Here is a 21,777-nt window from a genome sequence, read left to right as displayed (position 1 = left end):
CTTATTGTGCTACTCCGACAGAACTCACTAGGATCTCCAGCTTCAATTGTCTCTTTAGACATGCTAATAAGCTGGTCAGGCTACTACTTGGCCTCAACCCCCGAATCCAACTAACACCTCCACACTTTGAAAGGCTGGAAGGGCTTAGGGTTGACAACAGAGTACAGCATCTTGCAATGGGTCTGGTCCACAAGATTCGCTACACACCACCAAGATGTACTTTCTGTGCTTGTTTATTGCAAACTGTTAAATAACCGAGTCAATTAATCAATCAGTTATATACCCCATATTACAATAAAAAACTAAACTAAATGGAAAGTGGAAACTAATGATATATTCAAAACAAACAACCTAATGTTAGGGTTCATGTTGATTGATTTAATACTTTATGAACGGTATGCAGGGAGGGAAGCACAGGAAAGCACCTACAGTTTGACATGAAGTACATTTCAGTTCAAACCAGACTCCTGTAGGCTACACTCTCAGAGATAAATGAGGATTCCATTGTATAACTCATTGATGGATTGACTACTTTATTTGTAAGAAACACGCACATAAAGTCAAGTTGAATACAAACAAGAGTATTATATAAAGCGATTGTGATAAAAGCGCTATATAAAAGCACAATTTACCATTTACCAAAAGGATTAACCCCAAGATATGGCCTGTTTCCATTGATATTGTGTATTCAATTAATCAAAACGTACAGCCCAGAAGTTCTGTACGGTTAGGACATGTAACTCAGTTTCCACTCCATTTTGTGTGCAGTGGATGCATAGTGTAGTCTGTCACTTCTGAACATTTTAATTCCCTTACAAATACCCCATATTACAATAAAAAATAACCTAAATGGAACATGAAAACTAATGATATATACATTCAAAACAAACAACATTGCGTTAGGGTTCATGTAATTGATTGATTGAATCCTTTAAGAACAGTGTGCAGGGAAAAAACATAGGAGAGCACAGTTTGAAGTGAATAACATTTCACCCTGGCTCCATTGTTTGGGACACAGCTAAAGGTGTTGGATGCGCCGTGGGGGGTGGGGTAATATGAACTGTCTTGCCAGGAAACTGTGAAGCATTTCAGCTCACATAATGTATTAAACTCCTGAACATCATTAAATATGAATTAAAATACTCTATATTCTCTTGCATCCAAAGAGCCTAAAGTATTACCGATTTCCAATACTTTTACTTCTACTCCACATCTCAGAGGCAAATATTGTAATTTGGCAGACAGACAGACAGACAGACAGACCCTGACTATCTATGCCACTATTTGTAATAGAGTACATTTAATAGAGTTAAATATCTATAAGGGTCCATTTGGTTAACAACTATCCATTTAGCTGGGGACCACCTGGAGCCCCTCAGGGACCACTGTTTAGGCAGAGAGGGAGGGAGTGAGGGATGGAGGGAGGGAGAGAGAGATGGAGGGAGGGAGAGAGATAGAGTTGCCAGGGACCCCCATTTGAAGAGATATGCCAGGGACCCCCATTTGAAAAAGATATGCCAGGGACCCCCATTTGAAAAAGATATGCCAGGGACCCCCATTTGAAAAGATATGCCAGGGACCCCCATTTGAAGAGATATGCCAGGGACCCCCATTTGAAAAAGATATGCCAGGGACCCCCATTTGAAGAGATATGCCAGGGACCCCCATTTGAAAAAGATATGCCAGGGACCCCCATTTGAAAAAGATATGCCAGGGACCCCCATTTGAAAAAGATATGCCAGGGACCCCCATTTGAAAAAGATATGCCAGGGACCCCCATTTGATGAGATATGCCAGGGACCCCCATTTGAAAAATATATGCCAGGGACCCCCATTTGAAAAAGATATGCCAGGGACCCCCATTTGAAGAGATATGCCAGGGACCCCCATTTGAAAAAGATATGCCAGGGACCCCCATTTGAAAAATATATGCCAGGGACCCCCACTTGAAGAGATATGCCAGGGACCCCCATTTGAAAAGATATGCCAGGGACCCCCATAAGAGAAGGTTTTTAATGCTATAGCAGTGACTCTCAACCCGTTTAATTTCAAGGACCCCCAGTTTGACATGCATTAGTCTATGGAGTATGGACCCCCATTTAATGGCATTTATATCTCTGGGACCCCCAATATTTATATTGTAACACCAATGATAATTTAACTTTAGAGTGTAGAAATGGAACCAAATGGACCCTAACCGCTTACTCAAATAAATATTACTTGTAACAGTATGTATTTCAATGTATTTCAATATTACAGTATTGATACTTTAGTTTACAGTACAAATTTACTGCATATTGCTAGAAGCTACATATTAAGACTCAGTGCATGCAGCTCTGCTCATCATGGGCCGACGCCACCTGGTGGTTGAATAGCCACTCCACATATTAAAATAAACCTGTGGGTGTGGCTGAGAATCTGGGGGTGTGTCTGTGGGTGTGTCTAACATAAATACCCATAGGTACCCATCAATGTCATTTTGAGATTGAGGCACAGACGAATAGGACTGTACCGTATTTGTTAGCTAGAGACCGCATTCTTCAACTGGAATACATTTCTAGTTTCAAATAATGTAAATTTTGTACATTTAAACAAATAAAAATAATCCACAGCAAAGTAGCGGTTATGTTGTTGCATCTTGTGATCCTTCACAAATCTGAATGTAGGACCGAGGTACTGAATAGACACTCCCCGAAGGCATGGGGAGAGAGTATGTTTTGCGCTCCGTCCGTATGTGTGTGTGTGTGTGTGTGTGTCCGTCCGTCTGTTACCAGCTAATCTCCGGCACCGTTAACCTGGTCGGTGCCAAATTTTTAACACACACTCCCTGGATGCCAACGATGAACCTCTGCCCCAAATTTTCCACAACGGCCTGTTATAGTGCCACCAGGAGGCCGACTTTTTAAAAACACATTTTTTTATATTACTCGTCCCGATTTTGTCTAAGAATCCCGCAAATCGCTACACACTATCTCTATAGTCATGTGTTCAAGACGGATCTGTCCGATATTTCATATTCCATCCTAATTGGCTAACATTGGCTTTCAAAGTTTGCAGGATTGGCCCGTTTTGAACAAAAAGCCACAAATCATGAACACAGCATGCAATTTACATGAAATCTTTCACAGACTTTCCTACTAGACTGAGGAATATATCCTACCCTTTTCTTGGCCTGTTATAGCGCCACCAACAGGTGGATTTTTGTAACAAAATTCCTCAAATCATCCAATTGCCATCCAAGGCGTGAGAAGAAATGGCACCCTTTTCACATTGGCCTATTATAGCGCCACCAGGAGGCCACAACCTGACCTGCCCTGGTGGAGACCTGTGCCCCGAGGGGCACTTTATCTAGTTTCATATAGCTCTCTTGGATTCACACTGAGTCTCCACCTATGTGGATACTAAAGTGTTTTCTGTCTCTCCATCTTGTAGGCTAGGCTTCTGCACTGCCAGCCGTGACTATCTGAAATACTGCTGCTTGTATTGCAAATGCAAAGTGTTTTTCTTTGTCTTCTTCAAGACATGTTATCGTTATCGATTCCAAGCTGGAATCCGTTTATTATCTTGGCTCCAAAAATAACTATGGGGAAGCTTCCGCATCATTGAGGCTGGCAGTCACGTTTTCTGCCACCTTTGTGATAATCACAATGCGCAATAACGGTGACACTTCACATCCTAGCTTGAGACGGATACAACAATGCTGGGCCCTTTATTAGGGCCCTTTATCGTGATACAAATAACTGACTCACATACAGTAACTCATACAGTATATCTATGACAGGAAGGTGTGCATACATATTCTGAGGTGACAGTGCTTATGACAAAATATAAATCGTGCCATTGTTCAAAGTGGCCATTTCTATGCTTGATGCTAAGCAACACTTAGTTACATATCAGCGCCTCACGCCAAAAATAGCAGATCTACAAGTCCACAAGTTCACAGCACACTGCATTGACACTGTGAGCTTGTAGATCTGCTATTTTTAGTGCGAGACATATCTTATCAAGTATGAATCAGGCTTTATGCGTCAACCGTTTGTCCTCGTGATGAGCGTAAACACTGATTTCTCATTCACACCTAGAGTCGAGGGAGGGAGGGGGAGAGAAAAGGTGGGTGCGGTACGACGTGCTTCTAAAAATAGGCTGAGGTGATGCAAGCAAGGGTCTCCCGTCGAGTGATGCAGTTGGCTTGCCCGCAGCCGTCTGTTGTAGATCAGAAAAGGACAACACCTCGGCCCTGTCTGTAGAAGCTTGGCGCGTCTATAGCATCGGTCTGTGTGGCCGTCTGCTTCCTGCCCAACTCTGTTGTCCACACTCTAACTGCAGGGAGACAATCTCAGCGGGTTCTCTGTCAGTTCAATGGCCCAGATCTTTGTCTGCAGTATAATACTGTGGCATTAACATTTGGAAATATGTAAAGAGACAGCTCAGGCACAAAAGCACAAAAGCCCTTCTTTTGTGCTTTTTCGGCTTTGGCAGCCGCTGCTTCATCATCGCCTCACTTCTGTTGCTGAGACTTATCTCGTTCCCTTGACCCTTTCTGACTCCTGTATTTAACAGACAAATCTGGCACAGGCGACTTTGAGTAAAATGCATCATCTTTTTTCACTCTTACTTCATGTGCCGTAGTAACGTGGAACTTTAAGTTAAAACAAGGAGAAAATGTTTCATCTCATGCAACGACGTTGAGTCTGTGGGGGCTATGGGGCTGTAGCCCCCATGAAGAATTAAATAGCCCCTTTTAGCCCCCATGAAGATTTTCGTGGACATTTTATATTAATGTTACAGATTTTCTGGGAATTATTGACCCTCTGTGACTCCGAAAATTCCGAAAATGTGAACCTCTCCGCCGGCTGTTCAGAGGTGTTAAAAGTACTCAAATGCTAATCAGGTTTCTTTTGTTTTCACCTAGCCAGGTATTATATGCCTACAGTACAGTGCCCATAGGCGGCGGGTGTGTAAGGCTAGGGAAGGCTTAGCCTTCCCAAAAATTATGCTGGGTATTTTTTTAAATATATATAATATATGTGCGCAGCATTATATAGAAGGCTATCGTGTGTGTAGTGTGTGTGTTGTTGCTCCCTGGTGATCGGGTAGGTAGGCTATACAGCAATTGGCCTAATCAGCATATGATTGGCTACTATTGGTATGTCTGTAAACCTTGTCCGCTTCCAGTCGCTTTGTAGCAAACAGTAGCGCGCGCTGGTTTGTTTTGGGAAACAGCAAAAAGCAAAATGTAATTTCCAAGGCAAAGATAAAGTAATTCAGAAGAAGAAGAAGCTGTGACTCGGCTGTCAGAACTCAGCACCACCACCAGTGCCCGCACGGTTCACAGTTCACACCACTGCAGCAACACTGACACGTTCAGCGGAGTGACTGCTGTCTCTGTGCCGTCTGTGAAGAGCCATGAGCCGCGACTCCCGGGAGGGGCAGCAACACCGCCGGGTAATCTACACAGACTATAGTGAGACTACACACTGACTCGAGAAAAGACCCATAGTCCAAAATAGGCTAATCAGTCGTTGTCTGTGTATAGGCTAATTCATTGGTAAAAGTACGCTAAATAACTCATTTTTAGACCATTTGGGAAATAAATAAATCTGCGGCGGCGCGATCTAAGGGTAATGGACACATAACGGACACCCGGGTATAAATGCAATAATTTATTAACAAGAAAATAATTAATATTTACAGATATATGGCATCATGCATAAATTACAATCAACATGAAACATGAAACTTTTATTACAATTTTTTTTGACTATGGCGTCTTCTCTCGTGTATCATCAGATACACGGCTCCATGCTCGCCTCTCCTTGGAGGCCAGTTGGGTCAAAACAAAGTATACCACATTGTGACAGCTGTAGTGAGTCTACAGTCCACCTGCCTGCTGGCAATATAGCCTGGTTGTGATATGTAGATGTGATTGATATTTTGTGTTTGTTTTTTTAAGTCATTCTATAACAACACAAAGTAATTTAATTTATTTTATGTATTCATTGTATTTTATATATTACTATGTTATTACTAATTTTATGTATAACTATATTACTAATTGTATTTATTTGATGTATTACTATGTTATTACTAATTTTACTTCATGCATTACAAATTGTATTTGTTTTATGTATTACTGTTATTACTAATTTTATTTTTTATGCATTTATTTATTTTATGTATTACTGTTATTACTAATTTTATGCATTACTATATTGATAATTTAATTTATTTTATGTATTATTGTCTATATTACTAATTATATTTATTTTATCCATTACTATGCTATTACTAATTTTATTTTATGTATTACTAATTTTAATTTAGTTTTATTTTACTATTTTAATTTACTTTTATTTTACTATAATCTATTTTTTTATCGTTCGTTTTATCCATTTATTTATATTATTATCTAGTTATTTATATTGGTTTATTATTTTATTGTTTAGAGCCCTGATTGATCACATCTACATATCACCACTACCAGTCAGGATCTGAATGACTCAGAACCCTCCAGATGGAGCCACACAAGGAGACCAGCAACGTCCTAAAGAAAAGAAAGAAATGCTCATTACTACTTTGTTCATAAAACAATATTGATTGAAATATTTATTAACAGTTTGCAGAATTACAGTACATGTCAAGCACAAACTCAATACAAAGACTGTTAACTGTAAGTGGACGACCCAATTAAGCATTACACTTGTTTACAAGAGGGTCCACCATGTTCAATTCATCAAAACATTTAGACGTACAAATAAGACACTTCTATATAGTCAAAGAACAGAACAGGAATTCATCATAAAGGAGGTAAAAAGGGAAAATAAACTTATACAGTGAGGGGAAAAAGGGAGTCAAGGGATTCACATGTCTTAATGACTGTTGGTAGGGCGTTCCACATTTTGGTGGCATAGGAGTGAAAATAATTTAGTCCCTTGTTTGTGCCGAATCTGGGTTGTACATGGTTCGTTGCACTCCCTCTGGTGTTGTGGGTGTGGACTTCGTTAACATAAAGGAAGTATCTAGACAGGTACATGGGTATCTTGGTGGTGTATCGAATCTTGTGGACCAGACCCATTGCAAGATGCTGTACTCTGTCGTCGACCCTAAGCCATTCCAGCCTGTCAAAGTGGGCAGGAGTGAGGTAGGTTCGGGGGGTGAGGCCAAGTAGGAGCCTGACCAGTTTGTTTTGGGAGGTCTGGAGCCTAGTTTTAAGGGCCTTTGAGGTGCTGTGGTACCAGGAGGTGCATGCATAGTCAAAGAAACCTTGTACGAGGGCTCCTGTTAAGGTCTTCAAGGTGTTTTTGTTGACCAGTGAGGAGATCCTGTAAAGGAATCTTGTTCTTTGGTTGACTTTTTTGATTACGTTGGTGGCCATTTTATCACCGGAAAGATTAGCCTCCAGGATGGAACCTAGGTAGGTAATTTCATCTTTACGTGTGATAACATTGTCACCAACTCTAACCAAGAAGCCATTTGCCTTGCTGAGATTACTATTAGATCCAAAGAGAATGGATTCAGTTTTTCCCAGGTGTAAAGATAGTTTGTTATCAGCGAGCCAGGTGCAGATTCTACCGAGTTCAGAGCTGAGGGCCTTTTCAACCTGCAGTTTGTTCCTGTCCGAGACTAGCAGTGCCGAGTCATCTGCGAACAGGAACAAGTTGCAGTCACAAGCTGATGTCATGATCATAGTGTGTGTGCGTGTGTTGTATAGTTACCTTGCTGTGATGTAACTCCAAAGGTGATCAGAAATAGTTGCTCCATCGGCTAGAAACGTGCTCTTCACCGGCATGATGATCTTGTTCCTAAAAAAAGTCTATAGTCAACCCTAACTGATTACAGAACATGATATAAAAAAACACAACTAGAAGGATTTAGGCCTGTCACAATTACCTAATCGCCAAGTATTTGAGATACTTGAGAGTCATAATCGTCTCCATGTTGAAAATGTTCATATATTGTCAAACATTTTAAAGAAATAATGCAAGCAACCGATCTACAAGCTCTAAATGTGTCACTTTGTAATTTACTTCTCTTTTTTTAGTGTATAAAGTTATTGAATTATGCCATGTGCAGCTTTTTGTTTACAAAGCCTTAAAAAAGCCAAAGTTAAATTGTTACTTGTAATTTATTTGAGCGACAATTAAAATCGGCCATTATAAAACCTTAAATTCTGACAGGCCTAAACAGGTTCCAGTGGCGTCTACCGAACCTTCTAGCTCCGTCCAAGCCTCCCAGCGACCCAGAAGTCCTCAGCGGAAACACCCAGGGAAAGCTTCGGATCTCGGGCATCGGCTGAGATCTCCATTCTAACAAAGAACGAAAGACACACACCCCAAATTAGCTTTGCTGTGTGCGTGCGTGTCCTGTCACAACATACACATGCACTTACAGTAACGTTTAAGAATAGGGATCGACCAATTATCGGCAACGGACGATTATTGGCTTTTTACAAAGCCTAAAAAAGCCCTAACCCTAAAGCGGTTCGTACCGTTGAGTTCCTCACTGAGAAGGCCCAGGTCCGAAGTCCTCCAGCGTCTACCCAGATCTCCGTCCTCCGTCCTCCCATCCATCCAGGCCCAGGTCCGAAGTCCTCCAGCGTCTATCCAGATCTCCGTCCTCCCATCCATCCAGGCCCAGGTCCGAAGTCCTCCAGCGTCTACCCAGATCTCCGTCCTCCGTCCTCCCATCCATGGACAGACCTGCAGATCTCCATCTCTAGAGGCTCCAGCCTCCAGCTGTGTCTCCATCCTGAGAGAGAAAGAAAGAAACCATTAGCTCTACAAGCTCACAACACGTTGCAGTGTGAGCTTGTAGATCTGCTATTTTTGCTGAACGGAATAGGGATGCTGGGGTTGAAGTGGTTAACAAAAGTGTCAAAGACTTTGATTAGCTTGGAAAGCTGACAGACATTCAACCAGAGTGCCACTAGGAGGCATCAAAACATGTACAGTCCTCAACATCTTTTGTAATTTGTATTCAAGTTGTTACAAAGACCAAGAGGTACGCTCATGATATGAGATATTGCCTCTCAAACTATTGTGCGTCATTTAGATTTATCCTAAAATATTTAAAACATTTGGATTACTGTAAATGATGCCATTCTTTGTACCATAACAGTACAAAAGCAGTTATCCATCCTCAGAAACAAGCAAGAACTATTCCTACTCACAGCTCATCAGAGTCCTCTGAGGAAACCCCTGGGGGGGGGGGGGGGGCTTTGGAACGGATCTCTGTCCAGGGAACATCAGATCGTCTATCGATATCTCCATTCTAACAAAGAAAAAAAAACACACACCAAATTAGCCTTTCTGTGTGTGTGTGTGTGTGTGTGTGTGTGTGTGTGTGTGTGCACTCCCTGTCCAGCAGCCGCGTTCCAGCGACGTCTACCACGATCTTCATCCTAACAAAGAAAGATTGATTAGAGTGACCAAGAGCCAGATATATATTCTATCCTGTCACAACATATATACATAAAACTTTTATTTATAGAGAACATTTAAACAGAAGCTAAACATATCACTTACAGTAATAAACGTTTCAGTTAGGGTTCTTTTTGACAGGCCTAACAGGGTCTTACTTTGAGTCGTCTTCAGAGGAATGCAGATTCCTGGAGAGACCTGCAGTACATCTGGAAGAAAGACATGGCCGTTATCGTCTATGAATGGCTTCATAGAAAAGAGCTTCGCACATCACTCCCTTGTTGTTGCTGCCAATAGTCTGGATAGTCTATACTTCTTATTCTTGATGACAATTGTTTATGAATTTGATGCATTACTAGGTGTTGTTGCTTACTGTAAGTCACTCTGGATGTGAGAACTGCCTAAATTGTTGAAATTCCTAGACGTGATCAATTAGGGTCATTTGTATATTTTTACAGTCCCACTCCTCCCCATCATATCTTGCGGTGAAGCTGGACAGAACACTGTCCTTTAAACAACACCTGACAGCGTCAAGGGAAAGACCACCGCCTGTGCCGCACCGATACGGCGTCCAGCCGGTACCGAGGCTCTGGTGTTCCCCACCGCTGAGTACTGTGCCCCAGTCTGGAGCCGTAGCCCTCATGTTGGTTTTGGGGCTTTTTATGCCTTTACTGATAGTGAACAGTATATAGACAGGAAAGGGGGAAGAGATGGGGAGTGACACGCGGCAAAGGCCGTCGGGAGTCGAACCTGCAGCACGCCGTCCGGCTGGCTTGGCAGCATAGGTGCCCAGACAGTTGAGCTAACCATCCGGGCCACACTTAAATATTTAATTGCAATTTATTTGAGCGACAATAATCGTCCAGTAAAAAGAAACCTCATAATCGTGAAAGGACTAGAGCGGTTCTTACTGTGCGGTTCCTCACCGGGCAGGCCCAGGTCCGAAGTCCTCCGGCATCTACACAGATCTCCGTCCTAAGAAAGAAAGAAATAAGGACCAAATTAGCTTTTGTTGAGCTGCATATTCAGAACCACTTAAACCCTCTATAGATTTGATAAAACAGACCTTTAAAGAGAGCATTTGGTATATGCTCCGATTTCACTCTACACAAATTGATTTGCCAAACATAGCAGATCTACAAGCTCACAACACGTTGCAATGCTGTGTGAGCTTGTAGATCTGCTAATTTGGCTGAACTCTCCCCCCAGAATAGAGATGCTGGGGTTGAAGTGGTTAAAAAAAAAGTGTCATTAAGACTTTGATTAGCTTGGAGAGCTGACAGACATTCAACCAGTGCCACTAGGAGGAATCATACTGCCATGCTATACTTCGTACCATAACAGTACAACAGATCCATCCCAACAAGAAATATTCCTACTCACAGCTCATCAGAAGTCCTCAGAGGAAACGGACGGATCTCTGTCCTTCCACGACGTCTACCACGACCCATCCACCCTAAGAAAGAAAGAACGAAAGATGAATTTAAGTGACCAAGAGCCAGATATACGTACATTGTGTCCTTTCACATCATACACAAAATGTATAGAGAACATTTAAAACAGAAGCCGACCATACCACTCACAGTAATAGAAAAGTCTAAGTGGTTTCTTACTTTGAGCCGCCTTCAGAGCCCCCCATGCAGATTCATCCATGGACAGCGAGAACTGCAGATGTCCACCTGTAGGGGCTCCGGTTGAGCCTCGCAGCATCTGGAATGAAGACAAATCAAGACATGGTGTTATAGTCTATGAATGGCTTTGCACTCAACTCACTTGTTACTGCTGCCAATAGGAATTTGTGATGTCTGTGTGGCGACAATTGCTGTGTGTCTGTTTTTTTATAATACATACAATTTATATAGCACCCAAAGTTGCTTCACAAAACAGTAAAAACTAATTTATTTGAAAATAAACTAGATTAAAAAGGTTCAAAACTAGAATTTTTTTTTGGCATGTTTGTGTGAAGCTTTTCGGTTCCACACCACTAACTGCTGTTCAACACTAACAGCTACATCCATGACCTCCCTGCAACAACATCAATGAAGTATGGCTATGCAGACGACCCGAGTACTGTGTCCCAGTCTGGAGCCGTAGCTCTCATGTCAAGAAGCTGGATGCTGCCCTCAACACCGGATGGGCCACCCCAAACAAACTGCCTGCCTGTTCTCGCTGGAATCACTCCAACAGTGGTCAGACGAGAAGCAGCCACGCTGGCCCTCACCGGGAAGGCACAGCTGAGTGAATCCCAGCCATCTCCTCCACAAGGTCGTCAGAGACACCACAGCACACGTGCCTCAAGTCACGGTGCCCTTTGCCACAACACACACACACACACACACACCAAGTCACGGCGACCTTTGCCACAGCACACGTGGCTCAAGTCACTGTGCCCCTTTGCCACACAGGCCCAGGAACTGCTCCACACAACACCAGCTGACACCTCCAAGGCATCCTGGGTGAAGGCAAGACAGACCAGTGGAATACATCGAGGACCCCAAATATGTTCTTTGCCAGCACCTCCCCTGCAAGGAGTGGACAACCCTCAATGCAGAAGTGGGACATCTCGGACAGTGCCCACTGTGAATGCGAGGATCCACTACAGACTGTGGAACACGTAATGACCATTTGCCCCAAATACCGGCCACCGAATGGTGATCGTGGCTTAGGTGACCTAGACAATGACACATTGTACTGGCTTGCTGCAACAGAGCTGAAGTTCTATGGACATACGGCAGAAGATGTTTAAGAAACTTATTTTTTCCACACCTTTCTGTGTGGAGTTTGCATGTTCTCCCCGTGTCCCCTAGGGTAGATACCCTCACAAAAACATGCCGTAATCCTGGTCTCTAAAACTACCTCCCCCTGGCCAGCCGGGGCGCCTGATGGAGGGGAAAGGAACTAACGTGTCCCTTCCACGCGCTACGTCCGGCCAGGGAAATTCCCCTCTGTCAGGTGAAAAGAAGCAGCTTGGACTCCTCATGCATAGAAGGAGGCATGAGGTCAGACCGCTGGCCCCCCAGGTTGGCAGAGGAAGTGTAGCGCCCAGGATTACATTAGATAATTGGCACTGGGTGAAAAAGAAAACTGGGTTACAAAATCGTGGGATAAAAATTATTAAAAAAAAGAAACTTATTTTTTGTAATTTCTTCATTTTTTCGGCAAACCTTTGTGGCATTTAATTTATGTGGATGTTTCTTTATTTATTGGTGAAGTTTTAGTGCCACTTGTGGCATTCTTTGAAATGTATTGACACGTTTGATATATGTTTTTGTTAGGGATGTCCGATATTATCGGCCGATAAAGGCATTAAAAATTTATAACCCTAACCCTTAATTACTTTATTTATTCTTTTACATTAAAAACATCTACAAGCTCACAATACAATAAGACATATGTGAGCTTGTGAGAGATTAGATCATTTTAGATGAGACATTTTGCATAATGAGTAATTATTAATAATTACTTTTGGTATTTTAAGTACATTTTATACCAAAACCTTTGTACCTTTACTCGAGTACATGTTGAATTTTAACGGAGTATTTCTATATTGCAGTATTGCCTACTTTTATTTAAGTAAAAAGTTTGAGTTATGTTTCCACCACTGGAAAAAGCCTGCATATAATATATATATATATATCGGTATCTGTTGATATCGGCAATTAGGAGTTGGACAATATCCAACACTGACTGTCGGACATCCCTTGATTTGTGTGATTTTTGTGCAGCTATTAGTGAGTTTGTGGCTCTCATAAGCGGCCATGAACTAAACACTACAGATATCACATTTTGACTTTGGCAGCAGCAAGAAACGACTGATATGCAAAGCTCTTCAGCCATGCTTCTCTCTGTACAAACACTCATAATGTCCATATGGACATCTTAGCAGCCTGCCAGCCAGGATGGGGTGGTTCACACAGGAGACCAGGTTCAGTGTTCCAGCAGCATCTACGGTCATCTCCATCTACATCTAGAAAGAAAGAAAAAGACATCAGAAGCTGACCATATCACTCACAGTAATAGAAACATTTTAAAAGGATCTCTGGCTAATAAGACAAATATTCCTTAACATTATACTTGCCATCTATAACTAAAATATAAACCAGTTAAATATTTTATTTCTTTCATATAATCTTTTACTACATAGGAACTGTTCCCATCGCAGGTTTATGATGTCCATGTGTGGTCCAGCGCTATGGAACGCACTTGCTAATAAAAAGTACTATATTGCTTTGATGCTTATGTAACCCCCGCTAAATAAATAGATCGGACAGGATACAGAAGTATGGTACAAGCATAATAGTTTGATTTATAAATATGGTACAAAAGGCTTTTATTTGTATATCAAAAGTAGTTAAAAGTAGCAGTTGAGATGACTTATAAAATGTGGAAGAATGGTTGTTTCACAAAATACAGCATTAATAAAATAACAAGGAAAAGGGACAACAGTCCTTTACAGGGCCGTTTCAACTTGAACCTATGGACAAACCAGAGTCAGTAATGTGCACAGAATAGCTACATCCATTATGCATTGACCAAACAGCTGAACTCTACTGATTACAATATATCCCATATAATGCCCAACAGTCTCCATTTCATGCAGCATAATATATGATAATAACAATAATACAGAACAGAAATCATAATACTAGGCAACACAACCAAAAGTATCGCCTTACCAGGTCTCGTAACTCTAAACACATGCACTGTGTCTTTCACTGGCGTCATACAGGCCAACATCTCCACCTGTAGCTGTTACAATGATACACATGCGTTAGACCATTCAACAGAACGCCGCACATTATTCCATCGTTCTGCCCTGCACAAACACACATACGGCAGTAGGCTACTCACATTCCTCACGTTAATGTCCTACACCGAATGGAGAAGCCACACCCCAAACATTTGTCTGTGAACCTCCCAGGCTACACTACAGCGCAATGCAGAAGTGTGGTGTAGACCTGACAATACTCTCATTTTTAGAATAGATCATACAAAACATATTTAACGAGCATATAGGCTTACAAAAGGAGCATATAGGCTTACCAAATGACAAGTCTGCAGCCGAGCATTGTAGCGAACCAGGCTGGACAAAGAGGTTGAAGGCCGACTGATGATGTGAAGTTTCTTCAATAGATCATCGTGAAAACTAAAGGCAAGGCACAAACATATAATCAATACAGGAAGACATCTTCAATAATGTGAGGCATTCATATAAACAAATAAGTTTACAATTAACCAATAAAAGTTTCATATCAAAACATAATACCATATAAACAAACCAATAAAACAAGATCCCACAACAATATGACACAAACCAATAACCATAAAATGACATTCACCTTGTTCCCTCTCCAGCTAGGTGCTAACTTGTTACCAGGTGTCCCAATATCATGACGTCACTTGACCATGCCATTCTCCAGGAAAGTCACTAAAACCAATAAATCAATAATTAAAATCTGGCAGTTCCATTTCCATTTCATTTGTTATTTCATTTGTCTGCACTCACTTGATCCTTTTGGTGTTCCATTTCATCCTGTTGGTGAGGTTAGGCTTAGCTTTCCATGATCATGGTTTGGAGCACATGAAGAACAAACATTTACTCCCTGACTGATGCATGCTGGGCTTTATCTGACAGTATGACTCTGGCGAGTGAGCAAGCTTCCTGTTTGCCCACATAGCCTTTCAAAGTAAGAGCCTTTCCTCCATATCCATTCCGGGGTCCGTTACAAGCATACCTCTCACAACCAGCATACCTCTCACAACCATAGAGTATTAGCTCACAACGCATGAACGTTACGGCGTTTGTGAGACCCACAACTGACGTCCTGTCATCTGCCTGTCCAGAACATCCTTAAATATACGTCTCACTTAGGACTCTACTACCCATAGGGGTTACACTTATATCAATTAAGCTGTTTTTGTATTAGCAAACACACGGACAGGCCTCTTTCATACTGGAGTAATTCATCCGCGGGGAGGCGGGGCTGCGGGGAGCCCCCATAAGGATCATCAGAACTCTTCGGCTCTGATCTCATGCACAAGATGGGCAATTTTGTGGTTTGACTGAAAACCTCAGCAATAAACCCACAATAATTAAATTACTGTTAATACATGCTGCATGACATATTCACTGATTTCCAGAGCAAACAGGAAGAACAGGAATTAATGAGCATGATACAAATAGGGCCTTCTAGTCTCTTCCAATGTATCCTCAACACAAATACATTCTCCACACATAAGAAAACCCACAAAAAACAAACAAACAAAACCCACAAAAAACAAAAAATATAGAAAGCAGGGATAAAACAACGAATTTAATGATTATGAAATTAGTATGTTTAATGGATTAAAATTAAAATGCACACAACTGCTGACAAACACAAGTTGAACTGTATGAACAGTGTGGGAGGTAATTAAGAAACACAACAGCATTAATCTCCATAAGGGAATGTGAAGGATTCCCTCAGAGTACATACGTCTTGTAACGTCTTGATTAATTTGCCAGCATGCTGGATAATGTATTAAAGCTGTATTGGAGATATGCGGCTGCAACGCAAATTATTTGTAGCAAATTGCACACTAAAGATTAGAGCACTGAGCCTTGCAAATTGATGCCTTTAACTATCAACAAAAGGGCGTGCATGTTAAACTGAAATGAGTACATTCCATTTTTAATGATGTTAGATCTCACCTACACTAGTGTGTGTGTGTGTGTGTGTGTGTGTGTGTGTGTGTGTGTGTGTGTGTGTGTGTGTGTGCGTGCGTGTGCGTGTGCGTGTGCGTGACTAGGCAGGGTTGAGCTGGGTTAACTTTAATTCATTCAGTGATTTTGTTAATAGTTAATGACCTACGGCAGGGATACTCAAATAGATTTACCTGTGGGCCACATTACAAAAATGGCAAGGGGCCAGGGGCCAGTAGATAAAATTACGACATTAATGATACTTGATAACTTCTCTCTTTCAATTGCTTTATTTTCGCAAAATGTATCAAAGTATGTACAATATGTAAATAAATAAATGTGTTACATTTTCTTGCATAAACACAAAGAGCTGTTTCCATAACTGCACAAATTATTGCACATAACATGATTAGCTGTTATAATAACATAATAACATAACATGAGTAGCTCTTTGCCTGCCTGCCTGCCTGCCTGCCTGCCTGTCTGTCTGTCTGTCTGTCTGTCTGTCTGTCTGTCTGTCTGTCTGTCTGTCTGTCTGTCTGTCTGTCTGTCTGTCCATGAGTAGTTATTTGTCTGTCTGTCAATGAGTAGCTGTCTTACTGTCTGCCTGTCTATGAGTAGCTGTCTGCCTGCCTGTCTATGAGTAGCTGTCTGTCTGCCTGCCTGCCTGTCCAATTGTCCATGAGTAGCTGTCTGTCTGCCTGTCTGAGTAGCTGTCTGCCTGCCTGCCTAATTGTCCATGAGTAGCTGTCTGTCTGCCTGTCTATGAGTAGCTGTCTGCCTGCCTGCCTAATTGTCCATGAGTAGCTGTCTGTCTGCCTGTCTATGAGTAGCTGTCTGCCTTCCTGCCTGTCCAATTGTCCATGAGTAGCTGTCTGCCTGCCTGCCCAATTGTCTATGAGTAGCTGTCTGTCTGTCTATGAGTAGCTGTCTGCCTTCCTGCCTGTCCAATTGACCATGAGTAGCTGTCTGTCTGTCTATGAGTAGCTGTCTGCCTTCCTGCCTGTCCAATTGTCCATGAGTAGCTGTCTGCCTGCCTGTCCAATTCTCCATGAGTAGCTGTCTGTCTGCCTGTCTATGAGTAGCTGTCTGACTGCCTGCCTGTCCAATTCTCCATGAGTAGCTGTCTGTCTGTCTGCCTGTCTATGAGTAGCTGTCTGTCTGCCTGCCTGCCAGCCAGCAAGTTGGTTAACAGAAAATAAATTGTTATGGCTGAGTAAAATAAAATACAATAAACACAATTTGCCTGAAAATAGATTACCCAGCTATGACCTTTTTCATGAAAAAAAATTAGTAGTGATATGGCTGACTGAGTAAAATAAAACAATCTACCTGAAAATAGATAGCTATAAGTGAAGAGCAATTTCCGCAATTTCCGCAATTACCATTTCCGCAATTTCCGCAATTTCCATTTCCACCATTTCCACCATTTCCGCAATTTCCGCTATTTCCTCAATTTCCATTTCCGCAATTTCCGCAATTTCAATTTCCACCATTTTTACAATTTCCGCAATTTCCGCAATTTCTGCAATTTCCATTTCCGCATTTCCGCATTTCCGCAATTTCCGCAATTTCCATTTCCACCATTTCCGCAATTAAAATTTCCGCAATTTCCATTTCCGCAATTTGCCATTTCCAACTATTAATGGCAGCTGGGTTTCATCATTCAAATAAAATAGAATTCTGTCCGTTTAGCTATAAAATTATGTCAGGGAATAGGGATACACAGTATCTTTCATTTGCATTGCATCTCCCCCCCCCCCCCCCAAGCTTTTATTTTCGTTCGAGTAATAGTACAACTCTAATAGTATTACTTATAATAATGTAATTAAAGATAACTTCATTCAGATTTTTTTATTTTTATTTCATTTTCCAGATTTTTTTTTCTTCTTTTTTTTAGATTTTCATTGGTGGGCCAGTCATAATGGTCCCGCGGGCCTGATGTGGCCCGCGGGCCTGAGGTTGAGTATCACTGACCTACGGTATCACTAGCCAATTAAACATGAACAAATAACAATGAATGAGTCAACGCAGGGATATAGTAAAAATGATTCTTTAATATGGAACAAAATTAGAGCTCAGCTCCATAGCTCCGCCCACCCAGCACACCCTATAACACAGATGGGTGGAGGAGGACGACAAAATCAACCCAACCAGTAAGATCACAGTCCGCTCGGCCCAAAAACAGGAGAGGCAAAAACCAAAAACATGGAACGCAAAACCAAAGTGCTACCGGGTTTGACCTCAAGACGCCCCTCGTTCCCTTCCCTCCTGACCCGGGATGCTCCCACCGAGACAGATCTCTCCCGCCTCCTCCCCAGGGCTGTCCCAAACCTCCCACCCCATCCTCTTCCAGCCTCTCTGCAGGGCTCTGGAAGACAGGGCGGCCTGGAGGTTCCCGGACATATGGCCATGAAACTTGGCCCAGCTGGGGGCGAGTCCAACAACTTCCCAAGCCAGGCAAGTGATCGGGTGACCTCTCGGGGCCTGACAATGAGTTGGGGCATGGGGTGGGGGGGTGGGGGAGGCGGTTGTGTGTGGAGAAGCATGTGTGAAGGTCCTATGCTGAGTGTGCTGTCCGCCACAGGGATGGGCTTCGCGGAGGAACATGAACACAGACGACATGTGTTCGGTTCATTCTTAAATCACCACTCCAATAGAGACGTCTGTGCTTTGGCCCCTCGGCAGCATTTATTCCTCAGCCTATACATGGAGCCTACAGAGGCTATATTATGCGTTGCTCTCTCGGTTCAAAATGGAATGTCTGAAGTTTTTAAGTTGGAGAAATGGGAAAGGCACAGGAGGGTGAGGGAGTCTGTGGAGCCAGCCCAGTAAGAACCCGTTACTATTCTAACATATACAGACATCAACAGAACTACCACACAGGTACAGTACAGAGCAACCAAGCAACACATTGGAATTAGACAGTAGGAGTAAGACATGGCAAATAACCATGTCCCATTACAAAATGCACGTCCCACTACATTTTGTCAGCATCAGTCCAATAGTTAAGGCTGTACTGATGCGCTTGCTACAAATAGCTGTATCAAGGGTGGTGCTAAATGTCATCATCCACCGTAACATAGAATTGGGTCAATGCTTTTATTTAACTTCTGAATATGGCCTTTTGTGTTTCTGTGCTGACAGCTGCCCTTCTCCTAGGTGTTTATGTATGGGCGGGAATGTACAACCTTTGACTTGCACTTAATACAGCTTTTTGTGTATGTTTCAAAGCTCAACAATAAAGAGCTATACAACACACGCATGAGCCATGCTGTGAACCAACTTATTGAACCGCTCCATTCTTTTTCAGCAATATATTGTGCTACATCGTTTTGCAGCCCATGGGAACTCCATCCCAACTACAGGGACTCCTCTGCCATCCAAAACAACGTCAATGTATTGGAGGCAATCCCCTAGTGAGTGAGGAGGAAGAGGAGGAGGAGGAGGAGGAGGAATGAGGGCAACTATAATGAATAAGATCAGGACACATGTTTTACTGAAGAATTAGTCCGGCTCCTGCGGTGAACGCCTTAACAGTTAAGGAGGAAAATGAATAATGAGGCAGACAAAGTGGAAATCTATACTCGATTGGAATGAGGGACTTGTAATGAAGGAGCCTGGAGGACAGAGGAAAGGAAGACAGAGAGGGCATCTGTCAGCCTCAGCTAACCCGGTCGGTCCGCACCTTAACACACACACACACACACACACACTGTATCACGTGACACAACTACACTAGTGAGAAGAGGGAAAGAGGGAAGCACAGCACAGAGAGCACTAGCACTACTACTAGGGACGGACAAACGGACACCTAACTAACACACAACTACAGCACAGGGTCCCATTATGCGTTCCAGTGCACTCTCCTGGCTGCCAGAACTTGGCTGTGTCTTGTCAAGGAAAGAAAACAAACAAACAAGTAAATCGATTTAACAAACAAATTAAAAAGAGAAGAACATCATCACACACTTTGTATGCCGCTGGCCAGTGGAAAAAAACAAAAACAAACAAGAAACAAAACCTAGAATATAAAAGCGCCAGCGGAATCAGAGTTTTTACAGAAAGCATGTTCTCAATAACTGGCTTTTAAACGGCTCTACACCTTTTCTTTTAGTCTACCAAGTATATACTATTAACCTTACCAGGCAGCTAAAATCTATACAGTACTGTCTTTTTCATAATATTTATAGATATTTATACACTATACAAAGTTGGCAAAAATACATAAATACATGAAATTAGATTGTACACATCACAATTGTGTGTTGAAAGTTAGAGCTTTTTGTTGAAGAGGTGAGCCGGGGTAAAGTTGAGAAATTTGGCAGGGAAAAAGGAGTGATACCCTCGCCATCGGTGGTACAAAGGAGACACCAACAGAATGTTAAAATATCTCTGTTTCTGTCCTTCATCTATGTATTGTATTGCTTATGTGTTATTACCTCTCCCTGCGATGTTAGAGGCCGGTCCACATCAATTTGCAGCTCACACTCTCACACAACCGAATCAATTTACATTTTATTAACCTGTGCAGAAAGAAGAATAAAATAGCCGCAGGGGTGTGCATTTAGGGAGAAGAGCCAACACAAAATAATGTCCAGGCCACAAAGACACGTGTGTGTGAGAGTGTGTATGTGTGTGTGTGTGTGTGTGTGTGTGTGTGTGTGTGTGTGTGTGTGCGCGCGCGCGCGCACCCACACACTTGTGTATGACACCTTGGTGTTCCTCAGAATGATATTACAGCTGAGGGCAGGGATGGATGTTTCCACTGTCCTTCCTACAGACTGCTGCTAGGAGTGTCTGCTGTTCAGCACTATTATTATATTACTACTACTACTACTACTACTACTATTATTATTAATATATTTTTGTTGTTGCTGTGGTCCAGACAGCTATAAAAGTGTGTCGCAGATAAGCCTCTCTCCTGTACTTTTAAATGAGCTCTGCCACATACACAGCAATAAAGTATGGTGGCCATTGTTTTTTTTGGTGACCTTTTTTTTAAATGTTTTTTGTGTGGCTTTCGCCTTTATTTTATATATTTTATGGAGGGACAGACAGTAGGCTGACAGGAAATGGGGAGAGAGATGGGGGGAAGACATGCAGTAAAGTCCGTCTGGATCGGGAGTCGAACCCGCGGCACTGGATTGCCAGCCAAGGTTACATCATGAAAACTGCTTGGGCAAAAATGTTGGTTGGTGTGCATGCAGACACCTGCAGCACAAAATGACCGCACTGAAGTCCTTGACTTTGCCCTTCTTTGGGTGCAGAAATTGTATATAAACACATGTTGCATTAACGTGTTGCTCAAGTGGGAATTAATGTACTGTACTGCAGGTCACATCCTCAACTCCATAAAACAGCAACAGAGGGGTGAACATTTATTAAACTTTTATAAAACCCTTCTAATTCCCATCGATGTGTCTGTGTTGTGCCTTTTTCCCTTATCTGGTTCTCTTAATCCTCGAGAACTGGAGTATAAGGCGTCTTCCAATCAGCTCACTAAGGCAAACAGAAAAACCTATTACAATAACATGGCATGCACGTTCAGAGATTGGGTGTGTGCTTAAGGGCAGCTCCATTTAGAGATTAGACCACTGATTAGTCCCCCCAATTACAATGTGTGCATTAAGGGTCATTGAAGCGGCCTCCATCCACCTGGAATCCTACTACTCT

At 42.3% G+C, this 21,777-nt stretch overlaps 1 protein-coding gene and 1 long non-coding RNA gene across 2 annotated transcripts; both read right to left on the bottom strand.

Annotated features, from left to right (window-relative positions):
- Window positions 1-5,728: 5,728 nt before the first annotated feature.
- Window positions 5,729-12,692, bottom strand: LOC308313982 (uncharacterized protein). Its single transcript, XM_080761333.1, has 8 exons — window positions 11,033-12,692; window positions 10,803-10,875; window positions 10,346-10,394; window positions 9,170-9,270; window positions 8,489-8,748; window positions 8,210-8,306; window positions 7,716-7,802; window positions 5,729-6,544 (listed from the first exon to the last, which is right to left on the bottom strand). Exons 1-8 carry the CDS (start codon window positions 11,127-11,129, stop codon window positions 6,478-6,480), a joined length of 831 nt encoding a protein of 276 aa, XP_080617459.1. The 5' UTR covers window positions 11,130-12,692; the 3' UTR covers window positions 5,729-6,477.
- A 137-nt stretch (window positions 12,693-12,829) lies between these two features.
- Window positions 12,830-14,559, bottom strand: LOC308314024. Its single transcript, XR_013963931.1, has 3 exons — window positions 14,463-14,559; window positions 14,096-14,168; window positions 12,830-13,386 (listed from the first exon to the last, which is right to left on the bottom strand). It is a non-coding gene; the product is annotated as an uncharacterized lncRNA (long non-coding RNA).
- Between the last annotated feature and the right edge of the window lie 7,218 nt (window positions 14,560-21,777).

Source organism: Protomyctophum bolini (assembly GCF_963924005.1).
Source record: "Protomyctophum bolini genome assembly, chromosome: 4".
NCBI classification, from domain to species: domain Eukaryota; kingdom Metazoa; phylum Chordata; class Actinopteri; order Myctophiformes; family Myctophidae; genus Protomyctophum; species Protomyctophum bolini.
The sequence above is the reverse complement of the archived record's forward strand: the minus strand, read 5'-3'. Positions and strand labels throughout refer to the sequence as shown.

What these genes read in the sequence shown, in the direction of transcription:
- LOC308313982 (XM_080761333.1), bottom strand. Translation starts at nt 11,129, where the DNA reads ATGCTGCGAGGCTCAACCGGAGCCCCTACAGGTGGACATCTGCAGTTC. An exon ending in CTGAGGACTTCTGATGAGCT is followed by an intron (nt 10,395 to 10,802) that starts GTGAGTAGGAAT and finishes TTTCTTTCTTAG; the next exon opens with GACGGAGATCTGTGTAGATG. An exon ending in GGCTTGGACGGAGCTAGAAG is followed by an intron (nt 7,803 to 8,209) that starts GTTCGGTAGACG and finishes GACTTTTTTTAG; the next exon opens with GAACAAGATCATCATGCCGG.